The sequence below is a fragment of the Chamaea fasciata genome, unplaced genomic scaffold, assembly GCF_029207755.1.
Source record: "Chamaea fasciata isolate MVZ Bird 193981 ecotype frontalis unplaced genomic scaffold, bChaFas1.0.hap1 SCAF_4, whole genome shotgun sequence".
NCBI lineage: Eukaryota > Metazoa > Chordata > Aves > Passeriformes > Sylviidae > Chamaea > Chamaea fasciata.
The window spans coordinates 47687938-47713480 of record NW_027094089.1 but is presented as its reverse complement, the minus strand read 5'-3'; the positions used below and the strand labels follow the sequence as shown (position 1 = coordinate 47713480).

Here is a 25543-nt window from a genome sequence, read left to right as displayed (position 1 = left end):
ATTTATAATATTTACATTAAATATTATGCATCAGGGTACTTTAGACATACTTTTAGTTGATCAGAGGGACAACTGAAATATTTTTAGTTCAGTAACATCAGCAACAGAATACCCATGAACTGAGATTTGCAAACTTTGAATAAAAAAAAAATTGCAGTAGTTTTATTTGCAATATTTGGAAATGTTTGTCATTATTTATGTTGGTTGTAGCAGAGATGATGAGTTATAGAAATTATGAAAATATTTATTTGTTCTGGTCACAATAATACATACTGCTCAAAACTCTTCCCCCAGAAAAAGAAATAATACAAATTCTTTTTTTAAACTACAGCTGTACATGGCTTAATGTTTAATCATTTTAAGAGACTTTTATGCAGATAAATATAAATAAATAAAATCATCATCCTCCTTTCATCCAGCCACTCTCCTGCTCTGTGTGTCTAAAGCCTTAGCTTGCCAAAGGAGGAAGGAAATGCTACATGCTTACCCTGCTCGAATGCTCCAGGAGTGCAACAATGTTGGCTTCTATTTGGGCCTTTCGTTCCAATTCCTGATACTTCACATCTTCAAAAGTCTCTAGAAAATCTAGAGATTAACAAACATGAAAAAAAAGGCTCTTACTTATATGGTTGCAATGTTGTTTCCAGTCAAAACTTTGTATTAAATTGCTAAGCAGTACAGTTTCAGTTAGGTTACTTTAATTGTTCATTTAAAAGCCAGGTGGGAGAGACACTGAAACTTGTCAGCTTATGGGTTGGAATGAAAACGAGAAGAATTCTTCCAATGGCACATACTGGACATGAGGCCACAACCTTCTTCGACAGTGTTTAGGTGAGGACCACCGCCCAATGGGGAAGAAATTTCATCCCTACTATTTCTGATGCTTTTCTAAATGCTCCTTCCAGCAGTTCTTGGTCTTTATTTTTCTGAAAGCTATCAAAATGGGCTGATAAATAAAGGAAACAGGTAACTTTATTGTCTCTAATGGCCTGGACTAAATGCCAAACACTGCGAAAGACTTCAGACCTGGTATCACCTCTTCCCTTCTGTGTGATGTCCCTTTAGCTACTTGTCTAATTTATGTTCACTTTAGTAATTGTCCAACTGAATCTGACATCACAGTTGTAATGGTGGTAGGTACTCTGTTTCTAGGAATACAACACTGTATTTCTGGTGACAGAGATAGTCTAAAATAAAACGTGTAGGACACATCACATGGAAGTTAGAAGCCCAGCAAGATGCCGCCCAGAGCTCTAAGTTCTCATCATTTCTTTCCTTGATGGGTCTCTCCTCCTGAAACATGGCTTATACACACAGGAGCACCTGGGAACCATAAGAGTTTACACACTTTCTGGATAGAAACTGGAAAAGTCCTTTTTTGGGCAAGAAGGATTCAACAATGATAGAAAAGCATTTTCACACATTTACAAATATGAACAATGAAACTAACAGACATAACATCCAGAGATATGTATGTAATTCTGTAAAACTGAGCCTGCAATGGTGAAACTAGGACCTCAGAAAAGTAGCTTTATGATTTGACTACTGTTTTCTCCTTTGGCATTCTGGAGTTTTTATGGGTTTTTTGTTTCAAACATTTGAATTTATTTAGAAACATTAAGCAAGGTCTGTATTTACATCTCATTGCCCTGCTTTTTTGCAAGCAACTTTCTTTTCATCACACTGGTCTGACTGACCTTGTTTCATTTGTATGCTGTGCATTTCACAGATTCAAAAAACCTCTTAATTGCAAAAGAGTGTAAGAGCTTATCTAATTAATTCACTTGCTCCAGGACAAAACCAGCTCTATGTAAGTAACTTAGACGCTTGTCTATGTTGCTCACACACAGAGCTCCTGATAGATACTCTACAATTCTCCTGGACAATCTATTTCAATGCTTGGTAAGTTTTGTTTTTAGGAAGTTTTTAGTAATATCCAATCTGAAATCTTTCTGCAGCTAGTGGTATGTTACTCCTTTTTTATCCTCTCCATATGGGCAGAAATAAATTATTCTGTTATTATTTAAAACAGCCTTTTTACACATTTGTCATGAATTTTCTAAAATAGAAGACTCATTCTTTTGTATCTCCTTGCAGGTCATGCTTTCTGCATACCCCCATCAATTTTCTTCAGGACTGACGCCCTCCTTATTTATGTGCAGAACTAGAGACAATTCTCCCATCTGAAGAATTTGACGCACAGGGAAAAAGATTACTTCAGATGTCTAAAAAATTGCACTCCAATGTATACCTACTGTTCTGGTATTTTCCTTGTTAGTCTGATACTGCTCAGCCATGTTCATTTTGCCTTTCACTCCCGGAGCCATACCCCAGAGCTGCTCCTAATGAACCACTCCCTGCTCAGCATTTTTGCTGTTGATTACCCTACCCAAGTGTAGAAACTTAACACTTAGTCCTTTCCAAACTTTTTTGTCATTGATTTCGAACAAAACAGAAGTATACTAAATTCTAACCACATCCTCCAACATGATTTCAGCTTTTCTGATTGACCATTTTTTTGTAATTGTTCTGTCAGATGTGCTCTCCCATCACCCAACTGATAAAGAAATACTGACTAACATCCAACACATTGCAAAATTCCACACACTATATCCTTTCATTCTGGCATTAAATCTTTCAAAATTAGTAATTTTTTTAACTTAATGCACAATATAGGTCATTAATAGACAATAGTTGTCTAGCCTGCTTCTAAAACCACAAGACAGCAAAAGTTGTACTGAAGTTTAAAGTACACATAATCTGCTACACCTTCCTTTTTCTGCAGTATTTTTCTGATACGAAATATGAAAAAAGGTTGCTTGCATTCGACGAACCAATACTAGTGTTATTCATATTCCCATTCCTGTAACATTTACATAACGTTTGCTTGCATATTTTCCCCAAATTATGTCTGGAAATTGATACTGTCCCCTCCTCTTCTACATAGGCACCATATTTCCTCTTTCCCCATCCTTAAGACTCCTGGCATGTTCCCCCACATCTCTCAGGTCTCAGGTCCCACAAATCACTATCTGGTCTGGAATTGTGTCAAGAACTCTTAATGAAAGGTAGAAGCAGAAGCAAAACCCAAAAAGTCAAGCCCTGCAGACACCATCTGTACTAATACAGAAAAACCAGATCATGTGAGCTTTAGTCTTTTTGCTTCTCCAGAAATCCAGTAATTTGAAAACTCAAAAACTCGCTCTGTTTTGTCTTATTCATCTTCTTCTATTATCAGCTAAGACCTTTCTTTCAGTATCATGCAAGTCATAAGTTATACAGAACATTTTTAAAGAACACTTTAAAAAAAAGTATTATATCCCTTGATCCTCCATGGCATGTTTACTGACCATTTTCCCTTTTGCTAAGTAACAGACCAACTGTTTTTTGTAAGCTGTCTCCTGCAGTATACAAGGAACAAGGTATACTTAAAGCCAGTTCTTTTCATTCTGTTAGTTGCTACTAAAATCTCTGTAACATTAAAAATTTTAGACATGCAACAAAGCTTCAGCAACATTCATCTTGAGTAAATAGATATGAGAATACCTAATTTTAAAGAATTACATTAGATCTACAGTCTCCTATTTTGAAGTTCTGCTGTTAATTATTCAATCCATTAATTACAGCTTTGCTTTCATAAAATGAAGTTGTGTTCCTAAGACATTTAATGGTTGATGAAAAGCCTTGAAAGATGCGCCAAATATTTGTGACTGTCCTGTAAGATATCAATTGTCTTGTCCACAGAAGAAGACCGCAGAACTTTATGTAAAGATCAGCACATCAATTCTTTGCAGCCATAAACTAACTCTTTTAACAATAAGACAAAAACCTGTAATTTAGTGAAATTAGGCCTAATTATATATATATATATATATATATATATATAAAATTAGGCTGAATAATATTAGAAAACTTACTGTCCATGCTTTCTTCCCTCTTCTTCAACTCCTTGTATTTCCAATTTTCTTCTCCTACAAGAGATGCAACATTGATTTAACTTTATATTGTTTCAGGCCTGAATTCCTTCCGGAAGGCAAAATGTCTGTTTCAAAAATAAAATTTCTGCATGCCTAAGAACTACAGAATCCATCCTATTTCATTTACTGTAGTCAGTTCAACTAACTATGTCATATACATCTTTATATTAAAAAAGAAGATAGCTTAATAAATCAGCCTCAATGCAATTTTGACAACCTTTTAGGGGTTACAACATCTGAAAGATAGGAGTGGGATAAATATTTGGTTTGGACAAAGGAAGTTCACAGAGTTTTTCTGATGTCAAGTGAATTTCAGTAATAGAGAACAAATGCTTCGGTGTATTTGGGCACAATGATTAGTTAAAACTTTCTGCAGACCTGTTTAATATATTAGCCACTTCAACTGCACTTTCACCTATTAGAATGGACTTTCATAAGGATAGGCAGCTTGCAAGTGATAATCTCAGGGAAATAAACAGGAGAACTCCACAAGCAATGGTCTAGGAAAATAAAATGCACAGAAGGCTTTCTACAATTGAGTCTGAAACAATATTTCCATAAATCTTCAATATACTGGTATTAGAAGTAAGGAATAACATACATATTCCCCCCATTTTTAAATTCAACTACTGATTATAAATAACTCATAATTTATATGTATTAGTAAAGTGAAACACTTGATATATTTGTCACAAGAAGATGAGACAATTCATTTCCTAAAAATAATTTTAAATTTCAAACATCTATATTCTTAATTGAACCTGTTTTATTTTTAATGTATTTTTTTTAATTTTAAAAGATGCAAAGTAAAAGAAGCAAATAGATACAGATAAAACTGGGCAAGCAAATTTCTCTAGGACTTTTTATTTGTGCACCCTCATGCTTTCCTTTTTATCTAATATATACAAACACCTGAGGGGCCCTAAGGGACTTTGATTCTGCTTCAGCCTCCTTGCAGCTGTGGCTTTGTTCCTTGCTGGATTCTCTCTTTCATTTTGCAAGGCAAGGCTCCAATATTAATAACTTAGCGTGCTCTACACTTGAAAATTCTAGTAATGGTGAACCATGAAACAGAGTTATATGATCTGTCAAGTGTTTATAGAAAAAAAATTTGAAGATCACAACTTTGAGATGTCTTTTCAGTAAGTTTTCCTTAAAATATGCCATTATATACACAAATACCTTAACATCTCCCTCAATGTATGAAGGGTTAAGTCTGTTGCATTATGAGTTAATGCTGACTTTGATTAATCATTAAAGTTTCCTGCTAGTATATAGACTATATAATAAGTGAGTGAATTATTTACTTATTTAGGTATTTTCAGGCAAAACCTAAAAATAGTTATTTCAACATGGTCTGTTTAGTCTTTTTCCTGCTCAGAAATATTTATAACACTGAAATATTTATCCTAAGATGTTAAAAAATCCTGAGTTAATTTTTTTAACTGGCTATTTCACCTGATATTTATATAAAAAACTTTGGACCCTCAATTATGGGAATGTTATGTAATAATGTTTAAATACTGATCCAGAAGTAAAGTCACTGGGGAGGGAGAGAGCACAGGAATTTCAAGGACACACCAAGATGCTGATTTAGAGTAAAAGTATGAATGGCCCTGTGTGATTTTCTCTCCATCCACTAGAGAAGACAGCATTAGGAGTTTACATTTCTGTCTCTTAAAGCTACTCTTTATGAATATCTTTATTTCCTCTGTGTTACACAAAGAAGTATAATTCCCTCTGTATTACACCACAAACTAACTAGATTCTGAATATTCTGACTGGTTCTGATATGCTGACAGAGAGCACATGCTTTCTTCTACATATACTTCAAACTCTCTTCTTCAACAGACTTCTTTTTCTAAAACAGTAAAAGACACAGTCCAGCAATTAATAATTGTGTGTACACTGAACTATAAAATGTGAAAAGCAACTCACTTCTTACCTTCTGTATTTCTCCAAAGTTAAAATAAAAAATAGTTGCAAACCAAACAAATAGGCAAAATTACAGAACAAAAAAGTTTGCAATGATACTATCTGGAAAGACAAAAGCTAATACAACAGTCTGGGTAAATTATTTGCAAAAAAACCCAAACTGTAGAAATATGAAATATTTTCTCATGGAAAAGGTGAGAAGCAGATGTCTGAAACATTTGTTTAGAGGCAGATTTTTAGATATTTACTCACCTGGAAGAAACTTACAGCTAGATTTTACACAGATTGCACTAGAAAAGGCATAAAGTAGGAATGACATCAATTCCTTAATCCTACAGAAGCTAAACAACATGTTTTAAAGACTTTTAGAATGCAAGCATATATTTACGTAGTTCCTATCTGAACAAGATTTCTTATAATCAAAAGAAGGTTTTCCATTGCATGAATCTTCATTTTATGGAAAACCTTTTACAGCTTTTAAGGGCCCGTGCTCACTCTGAAGTCACTTCCTCCAGAACCATACTTCCAGTGCTAGGACAAATTCCAAACTAACCTATCCCAAGCACTAGCAGCAGGTGTTTGCTGGAGGTCAGTTAAGCTAAGGCCATTACTGGGCCGCTTACAAACTCTTCTTGCAAAGATCAACACAAGAAATTACAAAGACAGATAAAAATAATACTGAATTCGGTCTCCTTTACACATTGCTATTAAATATTCTCAATTCCACATTCTCAATTCCACAAGATAGCAGATCATGTAAAAGGTAAAATTAATTGAAAGCATTTCTAAATAACAGCTTGTCCTGCAGTGCCTCCAGTAAGATAAACTTCTCCTCCTCAAACAAAAATAAAATTGGACAGAAAACCAGATAGCTGTCCTATTATTTTATATGGTAGTTTTCAATATGAACTTGTTGAATGTATCACTAAAGGTGGGTACTCCCCATTTTTAATGTCTGAAAAGAAAAGGCTGTACGCACAGAACTTCTCATGCTCATGCGCACTGGACGTTTGCAAAAACTAAAGGTTTTAAGCAACTCCTAGGTATAAAACTTTGTTATAGAACAAACAGACGCAGCTCTGCATAGTCTGCTACAACTCTAATCATACTACCTTGATGGTTCTCCAGATCCGTATCAAGTTGTTGAATGACCTTTTTTAAATAATCTGTTTTTTCTTTTACTTCTGCCAACCTAACAAATAGATAATGGAAGTCAAGGTTAGAACTGTGTTGTAAAATACTTTATTTTAGAAAAAACTGAAGAGAGAAGTCAAGAATAAAAATAGAAAATATAAATTTATCAAAACCAAAAGAATATCAGGATGATCTTGTTATTATAAAAGGTATATGTAAATCATTTGTCACTTTAGTTCTCTATTTATTAGATAGAAGTTCTGTAGTTCCTTTTTATTAAAAAACATCTTTTGTTGAGTCATCAGTAATTTTTAATTTACTCAACTAGTCCCTCTGCTGGTTGCTACTCAATTTGGAGTGGTACAACATAATTGCTAAACTCCAATAAGTCTATTCCTTAAAATGTTTTCAGTAAAATCCATTAAGAAATTTCCAAACAAAACACTCTGCTACATATTCAATCCAAGTGTGAAATGAAACTACCTTTAACACATTTCTACATAAAATCTCCAATATAATTCTTTGTTACTGTTGGTTATTAAAAAAAACTGTTAAGCAACATATTATCCCATTAAAATGCATTAAATATTAACCAATATTATAGTTGGGAATATCGCTTAAAAGAATTTAAAATTGTTTCTAGGAGGTTTTATGAATTATCTCAATTTTTCTTTCAAGAAAGAGAATTCAAAGGGCTCAAAACCAGAAAATATTGTACTGTTTTATTTACTCCTCAATACATTACTCAATACATTACTTGACTTTCTGGCCAGTCTTCGGAAAGGCCCAGTACCTAAGAATCAAGAAACAATGCCCCTCTACTCTTTAGAATGGAACTTTAGTAACACTTAGATTTTTAAGAACACATAAACAAACTTCAAAATGTGACTGCAGTCTAATGATGGGTCAATTTCATAGCTGTCCCAGAGGAGCTGCTCTTACAAATCAATGCTTTCTTCAGTCTTGAACAAGTTTAAGTCAGTGCTATTATCAATTTATATTCTCAAGCTGTGTTCCTAAGGGATGGAAGTATCTTATGCAGATCTAAATATCTTATCACTACAAAACTTGTTTACCTGAAGCAGAAGAACATATTCTGTTCTCTGTGGAAGGTTAAGACTAGTACAGGTTTGAAGAAGTGGTGATGTTCTAAAAGTCTTTAGAAATAGACTTTGTGAAGGAACACAACTATGTGTCTGTAGGGTGTACATATAATTTACAGCAACAGTATAATAAGGTTACTCACTGTCTTTCCATGCTTGCAATTTTTTGACTATCGTCTTTAACCTATAAAAAAGTTCAACAACTTTAATATACAAAATTAAATCTACAAATGAATAAAGGAAAATATAAAAATCTGAATTCAAAATACAGGGAATAGAAACTTAGCATTTGAGATCACAAATCTGTGACACAGTCCAACAAGAAGTGATATAATTAAAGTGTTATGTTCTTCCAAAGGTTTAAAAATCATACTTTAAAAAATCAAATAACTTCTCCATTGGTTATTCAGACTAATAATCTATAAAGTATAAATGACTAGTAACAGTATAGGCCATTGTAAACTGATCCAATTACTCCTAGACTAGGATACCTGTTCAGTACCACCCAAGGATACTCTCTGGAGTTAGGTTACAAGAGCTGTTCAACTGGATCAGTTTTCCCAACCAACATCTCTCATGAATAGGAGCAAGTGAACCAGCTGAAAACCTCACCATGCCAATTTTGTTTTCTTAAAATAATAGAATGGTTTGGGTTAGAAGGGACTTTAAAGATCATCTGTTCCCAACTCACCCTTCCACCTACTCCCCAGCCATGCCATAGGCAGGAATGCCATCCACTTGATCAGGTTGCTCAGGGCCCCCATCCAACCTGGCCATGACCACTTCCAGGGATGGGGCAGCCACATGTTCCACCGCCTCACCACCCTCATAGTAAAGAATTTCTTCCTAATATCTAGTCTAAATCTTCTGTCTTTTAGTTAAAAACAGTTGGCACATGCTATCATTTTCTGCCTGTGTAAAAGTCACTCGCCCTTTTTTTTATAAGCCCTCTTTGAGTACTTTCCTATAGGGTCTCTCCAGAGCTTTGTCTTCTCCAGGATGAACAGCTCTAACTCTCTCATCCTGTCTTCATAGAAGAGGTGCTCCAGCCCCAGGATTATCTTCACAGCCCTCCTCTGAACCCAGTACAACAGGTCTCCAGGTTTTGGCTGAACCTGAAATATCCCAACTTTCCAATTCATTAACTATTTTTAATGTCAGACTATTTGCACTGCCTAGAGCTCAAATAAAGGCAAAGTCCAAACTTGAGCATTTTCAAGTATTATCACCCCTAATAATAATGACTTGGAGAATCTTTTACATAACAACATTTTCTATTCTTGCCTGCTTTAGTAATCTCTCTCTTTCCTCCTGTGGAGACTCCATGTTCTTATCCTCAGCAATCATTCGATCTCGATGTTCCTTGAGCTCATGGATCTTTTCATACAACTTCACAGCTTTCTGTTTCACCCCAGAGTGTGCTATTTCCTGTTGGGAAAAGCAAACACCTACTAGCTATTCTCAGATGAGAAGAGAGCATTGTGAAAATCAAGCTTTAGTCAAGCAACGCTTACCTGTACATTACAAGTGAAGCTTATTTCTTATAAAAAGCACAGAGACAGTAAAAGTACTTTATAAAGTACTTCATACAAACTAAAACTGAAAAATCATATTGTCAATATTGCATTTTCTGGAATGGAATATCCCAATCAATTACTTCTTGATTTACAAGTTCTTCCTTGGGCCAATTTTCTGAGATTTATTACTTCACAGTTTCTAGGAGATTTCAAACTATATTCAACATTCAAAAGGACTGAAAAATATCTAGCAGTATTTGAAAATTATACTTTCCGACTGTTTGCTTCAGCTCAAAGATGCCTTTATTCATGAAAGATCCAATATGAAAAAATTCTCCTCAATAAGACATTTTTACCCAAAACTGATTAGAAATTATTAGCGGAAACCAGAGAGGCAGATTTGCCTTCCCATACCAGGGCATGATCCTACAGTATCTGAAAATTTAAGGAAAAGAAATTACAGGTATTTTTTCTACTGTATTACCCTTTACACTAGCGTTCAGGGAAGGTTAGTACAGAGACCACTTGTTATCATACATACAGCTCTTAGACTCTCTTCCTTTACATTTAGTGCATCCAATTCCTGCTGTTGAATAACCAATTCCTAAAGAAGAAGCAAAATGCATAATTCAGATAAAAATTACAACTACTTTTTTGCTCGAAATCTCAGTATGTATCAAATGCTGTAAACTATCCCATTGCTGCTCTTAAAAGTTTGAAAGGTAAGACTCTGTCCAGCTTTTTCTCATAACTCAGATGTAGTAAACAGTTGCTTCCAGCATCCAACTTTTCCATTACTCTTATTGTTATTTGCAGTTGGGCTACTACCAAAAAATTGTTTGCCCTTTTTCTTCTATTTTTTTTCTTAAAATCAGTACCATGTATGTACTTCAGAAGTTTAGAGTCAAATGTTAAAATCTGAACCAGTCATGACAGTTTCTCCACAGTCCAGGAAGAGACAGGTAAGCCCTGACTACTGGTTCAGCTCATTGTAAGACAGATGGGAAACACTGAACTTATCTCTGTACCGACTACATAGAGAAACTTTTAAGACTGTATGACTTGAACTAGATCGTCCCAGAGAGCCTAGAAATGTTACTCCTGTTGTTAACATAAGGATTAGTGAAGTAAGAAACATTTTATTAAGTCCAGTTCATTTTTTATGATACATTCAGATATACAATAATAAAAACAATAATAACAACAATAACAATAAAAATAATACTAATAGAAAAAGCTAGTCAGATTCATTTTTGTACACAAGAAGAAAACTTTCCATTTAAGTGAACTACAAAAATTTCTGGGGTTTTTTTTCCTTTTTGCTTGCTTTTTACACATGATGAAACATCTAAGTATTGCAGTGGCTTTTAAAAATTGCATGTCAATCCCTAAATTCAAACAGAAAATTGTGAACATTATTTCTTCTTAACATATGAAATATAAGAAGGCAAAGAATTTAGCCTTAGTTCAATTGCTTTATTATTAGGTACTTCTACAATTGATTTAGACACCAGCAAGCTTTTTTATTGTATTACGCTGTTGTCAAGCTCCTTAGTACCTAAATTTTATCTATACCACATGAAGCCAGTTTAAGAAATATTTTAGGTAGGCATAATGAAACAAACCAACCTGGGAGAGTTTTTCATTAGCAGCTTTCATCTCCATATATTTAGCTTGATTTTCCTGCGTCATGTATTTCATTATGTCATCTGCCACAACCTTTTCATGCTGAATATCTTCTTCTATATCTTGAATTAACTTTTCTGTGCTGTAAAAATACAAATTTTTTGTAACTTTTACTGGTTCATATAAATTGTAGGCACTAATTTCAAACATCAGTATTCCTTCAGTATCACTGAAGTGCTCAGTGTAACACAAAAAGCCTATACTCTATAAAAAGGAGTTACCAGTTTGTACCTTATCTTCTTGGAGCTCAATTAGCTATAAAAACATTCACGAAATGTAGAGAAGATAAAGAATTCTCTGCCTTTATAATACCCACATGGTGTTTTCCAACACTCCCACACTGTCTATCTGCATTGGTTTCAACACTGGCAGAAGTATGGTATTCTGTCTCAATCAGTGAATTTCTGGAGTAACAACGGGCAGTTTGAAATAAGGAAGCTGGTATGCAATTTGTAAATGCACATTAAGAAAATAAAATATACATATCAGGACTCGACAGCACCAGATGATGAAGATGATGAACAGATTACTCTTTGCAAAGAATTGCTGATTACTTCAGAATAGAGTGGTTTCAGAGGTCTCAGCAGTGTAGTTTTTAAACTATGCAATAACTAAGAAATTAGGCACTTCTTACATTCTTGATTCAGCACTTTAATATTTTAGGAAATTGATAGTTTGCAAATATAAAAACTTTACCATTCCAGCTATAGTGAGCCATAAGCAACTGCCTCATCAGATTAAAAGAACACATAAAGAACTGTTCTCACTGTTTTATAATAAGTCTAATAATTTCTATGAAATTCCTGAAAGCTAGAGAGTCAACTTGGGAACGTACTTGAAAGAAACTTAAAAAAACCCCACTCCTGAGACCCTGAAGAGTATGGCTTAATTCCCTTCATTGTTTGTGGAAGGTTTCTTAAACAGTTTGCTTGTTTCCAGAGTGACTTCTCCTTAAGAATGATAAAACCAGCCAAATCCTTCCTTCAGGATTTTTTTTCTTCTCTTTTTCATTAACTTTTCCTGAATTGCAAGATGACAGGTTGTAAATTGTGTAACTGACACTACTCATCAAAGACAGCAGACAAGAATGCCCTCAAGTTTAAGAGGTGTTGCAAAAGAGTGGTACTGCACAATGATAACTTCAAGGTAAGGAAATAATGAGAATATTGTAGAAGCAGAATACAGTTGACATTGGAATAGACTCTGAAGGTTGTTCAGTCCAACCTGTGCACTATTCAAAGCATGGTCACCTAGAGCAGGATGTCAATGTTTTTTTCAGGTTTTCAGTATCTTGAAGGATGGATTCACCACAACCTATTTAGGCAATGCTTTCATGTTTGTTCATTCTTACGAACAGAAGAGTTTTTCCTGATATTTAAATGGACTTTCCTGTTCTCCAATATGTGGTCGTTGTCTTTCGCGCTGCCCTTAGGCATCACTGAGAGCAGCTCCATTTTCTTAACCCCTACCCATGAGTTATTTACTTTGATAAAATATCCACTGAGCTCTCTCTTCTGGAGATTAAACAATGCCAGTTCCCTCAGTGTTTCCCCACAGTTTTCATTACTTACAAGGAATTCTCAAAAAGAGTTTCAAAAGTGTCACCACTTCCAACTAGCTTTATCTATATCCTGGAGATCTATAACCTCTGTTACGTAAAATCTCTACATAATAAGGATATTATGTAGAAATTCTGTCAGGTTAGCAGGCCATGCTGCAAAAATGCTTTGGACCTAATGATGATGAAACAAATCAAAGTTATGATCTCCCACTTAGTACGGCAAATTTGGAGTGCACTGGAACTCCATGAGAAATACTGGATTGTTTTAACATTACATTAAATTTAATACCCTCTTGAGACTAAAAGAAGCTTATTCAGACCCCGTCCAAATACGAGACCCTCACTGCATGTGCACCAGTTTATAAATGGTTAATTATGTTAAATGTGGTAGTGGAAAGAAGCTATTTTTTAAGCTACAAGAGTAGTTTGATCCAGGACCTTTCGGAAGGCATGGAGCTAGGAGCTGTCAGGAAGCTTTCATGTTACTCCTTTACTGAATGCTCTTCATGCCTCAATGTGGACCTATGAAAGCTGTTGCAAGGTCTCAGCAGTGGCAGTTTCTCTCAAATCAAGCCCAACATGGAAGAAAGAAAATAGAGAAAGTGGAATTAAAAAATCAACAAAATACTAAGGGTGCTGATTTTCAGAAGAAATTTCCACTCTAGATGTAATTCTCCTGGAGACACTGCAGTGCAGCTTATAGGGAGCTTGTATTTAAATACAAACATGGTGCCTTTCCTGGAGCCCCCTCTATTTAAAGTGTGTATGGACACATTACAGAGTAGTCTCTTTACATGAGGCGATTCTCCTTTTCTGACATGATATGGACTCCTGGCTAAATACATCAAAATGATCCAGCACGTCCTTGAGACTAGCAATGTCTGACTTACTGTGACACATCTTCTCTGGCAGGAACCTTCTGAGGGAAGGCTGCAACTTAGTGATTTTTCAAGAGGCAATAAAAAAATCAACAATGGCTGTCACAGATTCATTACCACAAGTAATCTGAACACTATGCATGAAGCTGAATCAGGGATGAAGCTTGGGAAAACTGCAGAATGTTTTGAGATATTATGCAAAAAAAAGTGCCAGTAACAACAAAGACAAAGTGAGGTAAAACAATTTATATAGCCACATATTAGAGAGGAATGGAGAAGGAAAGGACATGAACTGTTCTGTAGCTTGGTGGTATGCATTAGACAGAATGAGCACTAATTCAAGTAAAAATTTATAGGGCACAGCACTTCTATAGCAATATAATTCCTTTTTTTCAGTGTGTACATAGACACTCACTCTAGAGCAAGTATGGTTTGTTTTTAGAACTTCTTCCTTAATAAGGAAATATGGCCCTTATTACAAACATCATTGCAGTGCATGTTAATTCTTTGTAAATAATGAGCTTTATGTATTGCCCTGCAGCTCCTCTGACAATGATGTTTCCAAAACACAAGCATTAACACAGAGTTAACTAGCTACTACGAAGCTTTACTTGGGTATCCAAATAGCCTGATATTTTCTTCATTTGATGAATGATCAAATTAAAAATGCAAGTCTTTTTCTGTCTCCAGCATTTCTTTAATTGATTATAACTCAACTTGCTTGTAGATCACCTGTGGCATTTAAACTCACTGCTTCCTCTACAATCTGGAACTTGACACTTAAGCATACTACAATTAGGCTTTCCTATTGGCTGCTGATCCAATTAAATCCTAGATGATTATAAGAAGTTGCTCAACTTAGTCAATCTTTTGCTAAGGATTTTCAATGTTTATTATTTTTTTACACTGCCTGGTTATTCATCAGGTGCAAAGGTTGAAGAAAAACAAAGTGCTGTTTCACCATGTGATTTCTTGTCAGTGCACTGAAAAATCTATACGTGTATGTATGATACCTCTAAGAAGCAACCAAAAGGTAAGACACTTGGCATGTCTAATTAAAAATGCAGGCAAAGATTTATTACTGTAACTTTGTTGCTAGGCTGGAAGCAAACACATCTCAAGGTACATTAAAATTTCACGAATAAGTATGAACCTTGGACATGTGGAGTTGTTAAGTAAATTCTGCTCCATTAGAAAGCTGGGGAATAGACTCTGAAAACCAGACTGATTCTATAAACTCAATGACCTCCCTAGAAAAAGAAAAATCATTACATTATTTTTAAATTATATAAATTGCAAAGTTCTCTGATGGAAATTTTTAAGAAAGCACTTCTAATTACAATGAAATTTCAAAGTATTACCAATGTATTGCTAGTGTATTGCCAGGCTAAGTCTCTTTCCAAAGCAGTTACTTCAAACAGCAGTTCATAAAATCTGGTTCTAGTAAAAAGCTAAACTGCAACTAAAATTACAGATGCTTTCCTGTTCTTTTACTGATTATACAGGTTCACACACACATAATGCAAGCAGTCACATTTGTAAGAAATCCCTTCATTTTCAGCAGAAACTAAATTAAGAGGTAGTAGTTATATTTTGGATTTAGACACATGTACAACCTAAATTTTTCACTTGGTTGTTATTAACTTACAGATTAACATTGAAAACAATATTTAATACATTTTATCATTCTATTTAAGACAGCTCTTGTCTCGTGATCGGAAAACTACAATAAGACTAATAATCTATCCTTATAAAGTGGCAGGTTAAGACCTGCTCTGTTTCTGAACATCTACCCAAATATGCTGCAAGATCCAGATGTTAAAAGGGTCATATTGGGAGTTCTCAAAGTGCATCATGTCTTCCATTTACAATACACAAACTGGCTAAAAAAATATGCAAGCCACTTATATCACACTGACAAGTGCAAAACCTAATAAAGAATGTAATTCCACAAGGGCTGCTGCTGCTAGCACATTTTCCAAGTCCTGGCCATGGATAATGGCTAAATGGCAAAAGGTTTATGAACTCTCTTTGTATTCAATCTAAGTTTCTGGCAGAAGTAGAAATACACAATGGATCAGAACATTTTAAGCGGCATTTATCTTCCTCTTCTTTCCAAGTTACGAAATTTCCAGGTTGATTCAGTTAGGTGAATGAGATCAAACCTTCGACATGCAAATATAGAGAGAAGTTATCAAATAGACTTGATCAGTTTGTTCCATGACCTCATTTATTTCACTATGATCAGAAAAGACCTCCTAGCACTTGTTTTAAGGACTGGTGGAGGTTTTGTAAATCTGACAGGCTGCCTATATTTAGCATTGTTTGTGCAATTAAACTTCCTTATTTAATCTCTCCCCCTCTTTTCTGTTAAACTCAGTGAATGCTCTGTACAATATACCTTTCTACTTTGGAAGATAGAAATCTGGCAAGGAGACACTAAGATTAACTTGACAGCCTATCTTTTCAGATGCTTAAGAAAAACTGGAAAAATTAAAGGTTCATTACCTTTTACATAATGTTTTCATTGAAGTGTACATAAACAGGGACTAACTTAATATCTCACAGACATGGTGTAACATTTCTGCTCAAAATTAATAGAAGTTGCAAACAGTGTCTGATTCAAAGGCAATGACTGAGAGATCATTTCTTTGAGAGAAGTTAATGTCACAGTAAATACCAATTGTATGACCTTTCCTAACTTTCAAAAAATAAGGCTTGGATCTGGAAAAAAACTTGATCATTAGAGATTGAACAATGTTTACTTAGTTCCAAAGATCAGAGCAACATTTATACCTTCAAAATAGACAAGTCCAGGTTTATGTCACATTATAGGATATATTACAGACAAGAATGAGATTAAAAAATTGATCTTCCAATTAAAAATTCACAAAAATGCTTAGTAACTTACAAAAGAACATAAAAGAAATCTGACTGGATAAACCAACAATTGTCTAGTAGAATACTCTGCCTCTATCAGAGCAACAAGAGAAATTGCATAGGGAGAGCATGTAAGCATCAATACTTTCTGCAGTTTACTCCAATCATACTCTTCCTGTACCCATAGCTGCTTTAATAGTAGGGATATTAACGAGTACAGCCCTGCCCATTTGTTTTATAAATTTATGAAACTTTGCTCTATTAACTTGTCTAACCAATCCCTTTTCTATTTGCTGATACAGTCTGAACACTGGAATTCAGGTTTGGCTCAATTAAGTTAAAGCTGAATTCATTAATTCTCATAACCCCTGTTTTTTTATTTAATTTTACATTACAAAGTATTTATGCAGAACAATATTTATTAAACCATCACTGAAATAACTGTATCTATTAATTTGTTGAACTACTACTAGAAGACACCGGTAGTTCTGGTCTTGATATGTAAGTGCTGTTTTTTACTAGGCTCCAAACATGAAACTCGACTGGCTTGTGATCTGGGCTGGAACACTGTATTTGAATCCAGTCACTGCTGACTGCAACATTACTTCCCAAACTGTAAGTTTTACATTGATCTGAACTACCTTTACTTTTGAAAGATACATTTGAAGCAGAAGGCATTTAAAAATTGTTTCATAAACGTAAAAGTCCTGAAGAAAGGAATAAAAAATGCAACTAAGAAGTAGTTTTTAGTGTAATGGACAATTAGCTGATGGTAGTCATTTTAACTGGGTGAATAACACTGACACATATTTGAGATGATTTTGTATCTCAAATTCTTCCAGACAATAGGAATGCCTCCTTACATATATAAATAAATGTAATCTTTTCAGAAAACAAAAATATTTCAATGTATTGAGAGCAAAGACTCAAATCAGAAGAGATTGTAGCTATGCTGAACTTTGACACAGAAAACCAAAATGAAGTTAAGTGCTATAGCAAATACATAGATAATAAATGCTTTGTTGAAGGTCTGCTCTAAAGATGTTATCTTAAATTAATAGTAAACATAGATGTTTTTCAAAAAATACATTTTAGAAAGCATATTTGAATTAATTTGCAGTCTTGAATAAACTTCCTCTATGACACCTTCTTTCCAGATTATGCAGGAAAGTAATTCTTTTGTTACTCAACAAATAATTAATTCCAAATATTAATTCCAAAATGGTATGCCAAACTGGTTACACTTTGGATGATCACCATATGCATCTAAGCATCTAAGCACAGAGCTCAGCACAAAGTGCTCTGGAACATCAGGTCGCTAGACACTAGGAGGATTCATTTCACTGTATCGCCAGACCATGCGTTAGTTAAGAAAGATGTAAATAAAACTTCATGAAGAGCAATATAACTTTTCTTTTAAAGTGACAGCATTAAAGACAGTTTTCCCTGTCTTTAACAGTCCTCACAGACATGTTCATCAGTAGACTTCTCTATAGTATTTCATTGTTGTCATTCTCTTTTTTTCAACAGGTTGCTTGTGAGGAGTGTGGAAAGAACCTCTTTAATATCTCCCTCAACCTTTTTCAAAACATTACTAAATTAAGCCTTAAAAACAATAACATCACTTTAGAAGATCGAGACAAAGAGATTCTTGGACATTTTATCAACCTCACTGAACTTCATCTGAATGAAAACAACATTACTGTACTGAAAAATAACAGCTTCTACAATCTGAAAAAACTTATAACTCTGGATATCAGCAACAACTGTATTAGCACAGTTCATAAGGCAGCATTTGCAGGTTTAAATCAACTCTCAGTGTTGAATCTATCCTATAACATGATTGCTCAACTAGATTCAGACACATTTACTCCTCTAGAAAACCTGTCAGTTTTAAATCTACAGTATAATTTTCTGAAATATTTTCATATAAAATCATCTTTTAGACTGATTAAAATTGTTTTAGCTGGAAACCCATGGATCTGCTCCTGTGACCTCCTTGACTTACACACATGGCTAACTGCCTCCAATGTGACATTGGGTAAGTTTTGGTAAGAGCAGCATTTAATTCTTTTTTTTTTTACATCAAATAACTTTACTGTGCATTTTTTCCTGATATGGATAAAATCCACTATCAACTTATCCATATTATGCAGTAATACAATAGCTATGTATGAGATTTTTTTAGAGTGCAAAAAATTTCTCAGCATCTCATAACTTTTTCACTGCTCACATTCACAGAAAATGAAAACAACACTAGATGTACACTACCAAACATGGAAAAAATCTCCATCAAGATGGCAGCTATCCAACAAGCTGACTGCAAAATTGAAAAGACTCCTTTAGAAAACACTGTAACTTCCACTCCTGCTGTTAATCTTAGAAGCAGTGCCTTAACAGCTCTGACTCCAAACAGTATCACTGGAAACAATGGAACTCATGCAGGTAATACACAGATATTTCACTTTACTGCTTATGAGCTGTTTGATTTGCTGTTCCATGACTTTATACTGTTCTGCATTCCCAGTACACTCTGATTCTTCCATAAAAGCCAGGGCTACAGAACAAGCATATTTCCACATTCTGGTAGACAGTTAAACATATTACAGTAAATATTAAGGTGTACTGAGTAAATGTTCGAAACAGATAAACCCCACAATTCTTAAATGATACTAAGAAATTATGATGAAATTTCAAAGTCCTAAAATTCAGATAATTGTCTAGGTCTCTGCCTAACATAACTAGGGAAGCAACTTTCAAAAAATTTGCTTTTTCCAAACTGACTGCTTTCTAGATGCAGTTATCTTCCTAAAATGTGATGGCATGAACTTACAGGTTTTACTCCCGTGCTGTGTTCAGTATTAAGGATGTGAATATGCCCATTGCACATTCTTTGGAAATTTCAGTGATAGTTTCCTAACCTTTCTTCACCTTTCAATGTTAATCTTACGTGCCAGTTATCTCTTTCATCCTGAAATGATTTACTCCTTTCTTGTAGCTGAAGCAGGAAAGTTATCTACAGATACATACACAAATTATAAGCTACCACTGTGACATGTTTCTTTAGCTGCACCAGCTTATAATTTATTTTAGGATAGTGGCCAGCACACAAAACCAGCTCCTAGATAAAGACTACTGGCAACTACGGTTTACTGAAATATTTATGATAAAAGAAGCACAACTGAAAGGATATGCCGAACAGAAGACATGATATTTTAGGGTTCAGACATTATCACCATTTAAAAAGTAAAGCCTGGGAAATAGAATTTGAAGCCAGCCACTTACTATTTTTTTCCAAAAGCTAATCTTGGAATTTAATTTTTGGAAAAAAAAATATATATTTATCATTTTTATCATTTATATGCCCCCAGAGCTTTGTCTTTGACATAGACTTTGAAACAATTATATTTTACAAATATGCAAGGTAGATTTATACTACTAGGAAATAGAAGATGCACACACATTATTAGTCTCTGTGACGTTACTGACTCCCCAACAACATAGCAACATTCTACTAAAGCTCTGGAGACACTCAGTAATTCCCCTATCAATGTTTACTTTGTAAGTTCTCAACTTAATTATGAAAAAAATCATACTTGACTTCTTGTTAGTACTCCTTATGAAGATTACTCTTCTTTTTTTCCTGTTTCTTTAAAGAGTTACCACTTGTTGGCAAAAGCTGGACCTTCCTAGCAGGTGTCCTAGGATTTGTCCTAGGCACTACACTCCTGATTTTTACTGCTGTAAAATGTCCAGCATGGTATCACTACCTGATCAGCTACCGTCATCATCGTCTGGAAGAAAATGACTCAGAGATGTTTGAACAGGAGTTCTCAGCTGACATGAGTCCTTCTCCTTCAGTATCGGGTACAAGCAGTGAAGAACCCACAGTAATATTCAAGAAAGTTCATGCATTTGGAGATGAAGGAGATGGATTTATTGAAGATAAATACATAGATATTTATGCAAATGAGGAGAGTTAATGTCTTAAGCAATGGATGCTGAACTGACATTTCAAAAACATAGTACATTTGTACTTGCATTTTATGCTTTACTACATACAATACAGAATGAAGTTATGCTGTCTATCTCCTTTCATCTTGCCAAATCCATAGCAAGATTTTGCTACATCAATCATGAAGTTGAATAATGGGGTCATATGCATGCATAACTGGCACAACAAATACTTCAAAACATGCAAAAAATACTCATAATCCACTTTTTATAAAAATGTGTTTAGCCACTTATACTGGGGGAGTTACTGCGTATTGTTTAACATGAACAAAGTAGCAGGTGAAGTTGGCATAATCATTAATGCTTTCATTGTGAAGAGGTCTAGAAGAGAAAAATAATTTCTCTATAATGTTGAATAGACCACAGCCAGATTTGAGGCTGGCTCCAAATCAATGGTGTAACAGCTCTGCAGTCTATTAGGCAACACTAACGTAATCAGAAAATGAAGCATTTGGGTATTTTTTTACCCAAATTAGCAGAGCAAGAAAGACCAACTGTTATAGTCCCAAAAATGTGTATGTACAGCGCAACAATAAATTACCCTTACTGCATTGCTACTGAGCCAAGTATTTTCTCTCCATATTTTCTTAACACTTAAAAATACATTCAGGGTGGAACAGACACATTTGTTAGCTGTTGAAAACTACAGTATTAATAAAATGTGACATTATTAACTGGTAAATTTGTTGCTTTGGAGTGCTTATTGATACATAGAATCTCATTGCTGAGATTGCTTTCACTAGCAACAAGCAGGATCATACAGCTTTCTCCTGCACCGCTCTCAAAAACTCACCCTCTAAGCTTATCACTACACAAGCCATTCTCATGGCTTACAAATTCTTACTGCAAGCATCTCACCATCCTCATCTTTCTCTCTACACAACCCTACCTTACTACCCAGGTGAAGCTTCCACTCCTGCTTGCTTTCTTCGCACTGCTACTCCACAACAAAACTCCCAAAATCTGACAGCAGATTGACAAAAGACAGGAGTCTCCACTGCCACCTAACTCTTCTTGGATGGCATGGTAATCATCTTCAGAAGAGTAACTAGAGTTTAATGCCAGGAGCTCCAGCTGCAACCTGGGAGCTGTTATCTATCTGTAATAAAGTATCATCTTGAAATTGTTCAAGGTATCACTTGTGATATGTATTGCACTATTAAGGTAACAGGTAACACCTCAATTTTCCCAAGCTGAGTTATTAGAAGTTGAGTTATTCAAAGATGAAAAACATATACTTAATGTACTTACGCTTGTCTTTTTGTGAAAATTTTATCTATACTCTGAGCATCCCGGTCATTCTGAACCTTTAACTTAAAAAGAAATTGAAATACAATCAAGTTTCTAATAAATCATGGAATCATATAAAACAGGAAAGGAAAACACCTCTTAAGATCATCAAGTCCAACTCTTAACTCAGCACTGACAAATCCACCATTAAACCATATCCCTAAATACAACATGTACAACAAATCTGTTAAATACTTCCAGAGAAATTGATTCATTTGCTATTTCTGTGGGATCTATTCCTGAAACACTTATACTGTTTAAAACTACACAGATGGGATGAAATGCATTCTTCTCTTTATGATACAGACATTCTATCTTTATTATTCAATCAAATGTAAGCAAAATAAAAGTAGTTTTGACCAAGAAATATTCAGGTCATTTTCCATGTTACCAAAACAACCTTTACTGAAACTTGTTTCTTTTGTTTATGGACAAATTAATTGACCATAAGAAATAAAATATGCATAATGCCATTCATGCCATAACACTTTCAGGATATGTTGGAAAATAAATAAGGAAAGCAAAGGAAGAACAAAACTCTTTGATTTTGTGGTGGCTATTTCAGAGAGTTATTTGATTTTTTTTACACTTGAGGCATTGAAAAGGCTGAAGACAAAAGAGAACTTAATGTCCAGAAGACCAGACTTTACAAGGCAGTGCAGCTTGCTTAAATCTGCCTCCCTAAGACTAGCGATCTGTGCTCCTCAAAAATAAAATAATAAAAAAAGATATTTTAACACTCATAATTTTGGTTGGGAAAACAACCTTCTCAAATGTACATCACAGAAAATTATCATGGGGCTGTTAACACAAGACTTCAGGCAATTATCTTACTGCTAACATGTTGCAAACATTATGAATAACTTAACTGGAAAAAATGGCAACGTTTTAAGTCAGTGCTATGCTTTTTTAGACATGTCACACACCCAAAATACCAAGAAAGTAAAACACCATTTCACAGTTAAAGCATAGGAAATATCCTAATTCTTACCATATTGTAATCAGAGATTACTTCTGCCATATCTGTACTGATGTTAAGTATATCCACAACCTGAAACAAGACCGAATTCCAACCTGTTACTACTCTCCTTTTCTTTAAAAAAAAGAAAAAATAAATCTGAAAAAGAGTTCATGAAAACACAGCAAATTTTGGTTATTTCAATTAGAAAAAACATGATTTGAAAATCTGAATAGACTACATGTCATTTTCAGAAATAATCATCATTATATGTAGCTGTTCTAAGCATTGAAATATTACACAGCACCAATTTCTTAAATCCATATGCAGATGCTTCTCCTAATGTATAGCACATGTTATGTTTTCCTCTGTTTCCAACTCTTTCCTTTCCACTAACTGAATAAAGGCAGTATTAACCAGTACATTTTTACATGGAAATGTCAACAATGATTCCTAATAAAGCAAAAACAGTATAAAGTAAGCAAAATACGTGGGAGCATTCAGTATCAAAATTTGACAGCAGCATACCATGTTGTAGTCTGCTAGTTGACCTTGAAAATCTTTGATTTCACCAGCTAAGGCCTCTGCCCTAAATATGAAACAAAAAGTCAAACTTCAAACGGTAAGATTTATATATGTAAAAAAAAAAAAAAAAAAAAAAAAAAAAAATTATTCACTGATTCCTTGAAGCCTGCCCAATACTTGAAAATAGTCTTGTGACTTAGAAAGTTAGCACGGCATTAGCTGCAATATTTCTCACCGTTTTTCACAGAACAAATAGACAGATTTCTCTTGCTTGTACATTTCTACTTCTTCCTGCAGCTTGTTAATTTCTGTTGTAAGTTCATTCGTTTTACTTCTGAAAAAAAAAAAAAAGAAAAAAAGAATCATTAGCATTTGGATGTACAACTTAAGCACAGCTAGAACAGTAAATATATTTTACAATAGGTGATTTGCAATTAGTATCACTCACGCTGCACTTTGTTTCAACTCAGCATTTCTAAGAACAGGTAAGGGTAGAAAAAAGCAAAATTGTTCTATCAGGTAAAGTCCTAAGCAGTTCCTAGAAAACATTGGTATGAAATGATATGTTTTAATTAGCTGTTTGTCTCTGCTGGTAAAACAGAGGTGGAAAGTAAAAAAACACAGTGTAATTTCACAGAATGTGGGTAACATCCACATTTAAAATGATGTATTTTAGGATTGATTATTCAAAAATGTAATATGAGCAACTGATAAAGTCCTGCATGCAATAGTTTGCACAAGGTCTTGACTATGTCATTGCTAGCTGAATGTATAATCCAAGCAAACCATTTGAAATATACAATAAAAAATGTTTAGTTTGCAATGCTACTTTTCACATATGGAGCAATAGAACCAAATAAATATTGGAGGTGGAAGCTCAGAATCACTGACCTCAAGGTTTTGTTGTTAGGCTTGCTAAGTGTAACGTGTTACTACTTCCTTTCTTCCTACAGAATATCTATATGCAAAATAACCTTCACTCTTACCGCAGGACTCTCTCAGAAGTTGATTATAAGTGAACATCACTTATGGCACGCCATTGTCAAGTTTCAACTTTGTGTCTGAAAGGGAACAGACGATTAAATGCATGTTGTTAATACATACCTCAGCACGCCAAGGTAGTATGTTTTATCCAGTACCTGTCTCTGAGGACCTGATAAAAGAAAGCGATGAGATATTTTGTTAAAAAAAACCCCCTAATTTAGATGAACAGTAAATTAGGAAAACAATCTGCAAAATTTACATTAAAAGATTTACAATTAATATCTTTTAATATTCTTATATAGTTATTATCTAATTTAAAAAAATATTTTTAGACTGCTGTGAAGATAAACACTACTAACACAAACATATGAATAGTTACTACATAATAGAGTATTTTAAGTATTCTGGAGTGATGGGAGAAGACACAATAACCTTGTTCTATTCTTTTGAATTATTTTTAAAGACAACTCAGTTATAGAAAAATGCTCATCTTCTTTTGCTGCCAAGAGTAATGACAGATAAAGTGATGCTTGAATTTTCTCTTTCTTTTTGCTCCTCTATTTAATCACAGCTCTTCACTCTGCAATCTATACAATGATGAAAAGCTTTCCGTTAAAAACATAAATATTCTTTCAAAATGTTCATAGACATTTTGAGAGCTATTTTCAGTATAAAATACCTTTCATTGCAGTTTTTATTCCACTTAATCCCTGCTGAGTCACCGGACGGTCTGCAACTTTAATCTGAGATGATAAGACTCCTCCAGGAGTCAAAGACCCACCACGAGAACCAGGTCTTGGTGTACTAGGAGGCATCTATGAAAAAAAACCAAATGAAAAATCTACCAAGTCTGAATTATGACTTCATTATCCTTAAGCAATTGCCAAAGCAGTGAAAAACTTCAGATAGTCCCTGTACTCTTTCTGTAGGAATCTTTTAGCATTTACATCTCTTCGGGAAGCAAAGTTTCAGCCGAACATCTGCTGTAGAAGGTAACGGATTACTTTTGAGCACCTGTTCATTGCTCCATCTATCTGCAACATCAATGTTATTTAGGTCTCCCAGGTGAACTCTGGATGCTGGATGTCCCTGACCCCCTCC

General features: G+C 34.5%; 2 protein-coding genes across 3 annotated transcripts in view; one reads left to right on the top strand and one right to left on the bottom strand.

The window, feature by feature from the left end:
* IFT74 (intraflagellar transport 74) overlaps nucleotides 1-25543 on the bottom strand; it is a 37159-nt gene that overhangs the window by 10705 nt on the left and 911 nt on the right. For both annotated transcript variants that reach the window (XM_066181461.1, XM_066181460.1), the window contains exons 3-15: nucleotides 25122-25257; nucleotides 24563-24611; nucleotides 23694-23792; nucleotides 23462-23522; nucleotides 22967-23026; nucleotides 21937-21998; nucleotides 11296-11434; nucleotides 10208-10270; nucleotides 9434-9577; nucleotides 8293-8333; nucleotides 7025-7104; nucleotides 3918-3971; nucleotides 488-585 (exon numbers count right to left, since the gene is read on the bottom strand). In XM_066181461.1, the coding sequence (XP_066037558.1) occupies nucleotides 488-585; nucleotides 3918-3971; nucleotides 7025-7104; nucleotides 8293-8333; nucleotides 9434-9577; nucleotides 10208-10270; nucleotides 11296-11434; nucleotides 21937-21998; nucleotides 22967-23026; nucleotides 23462-23522; nucleotides 23694-23792; nucleotides 24563-24611; nucleotides 25122-25257 (1086 nt within the window). The remainder of the gene's footprint in view (nucleotides 1-487; nucleotides 586-3917; nucleotides 3972-7024; nucleotides 7105-8292; nucleotides 8334-9433; nucleotides 9578-10207; nucleotides 10271-11295; nucleotides 11435-21936; nucleotides 21999-22966; nucleotides 23027-23461; nucleotides 23523-23693; nucleotides 23793-24562; nucleotides 24612-25121; nucleotides 25258-25543) is intronic.
* LRRC19 (leucine rich repeat containing 19) lies at nucleotides 14783-20654 on the top strand. Its single transcript, XM_066181462.1, has 5 exons — nucleotides 14783-14824; nucleotides 17194-17286; nucleotides 18202-18712; nucleotides 18913-19116; nucleotides 20329-20654. Exons 1-5 carry the CDS (start codon nucleotides 14798-14800, stop codon nucleotides 20652-20654), a joined length of 1161 nt encoding a protein of 386 aa, XP_066037559.1. The 5' UTR covers nucleotides 14783-14797.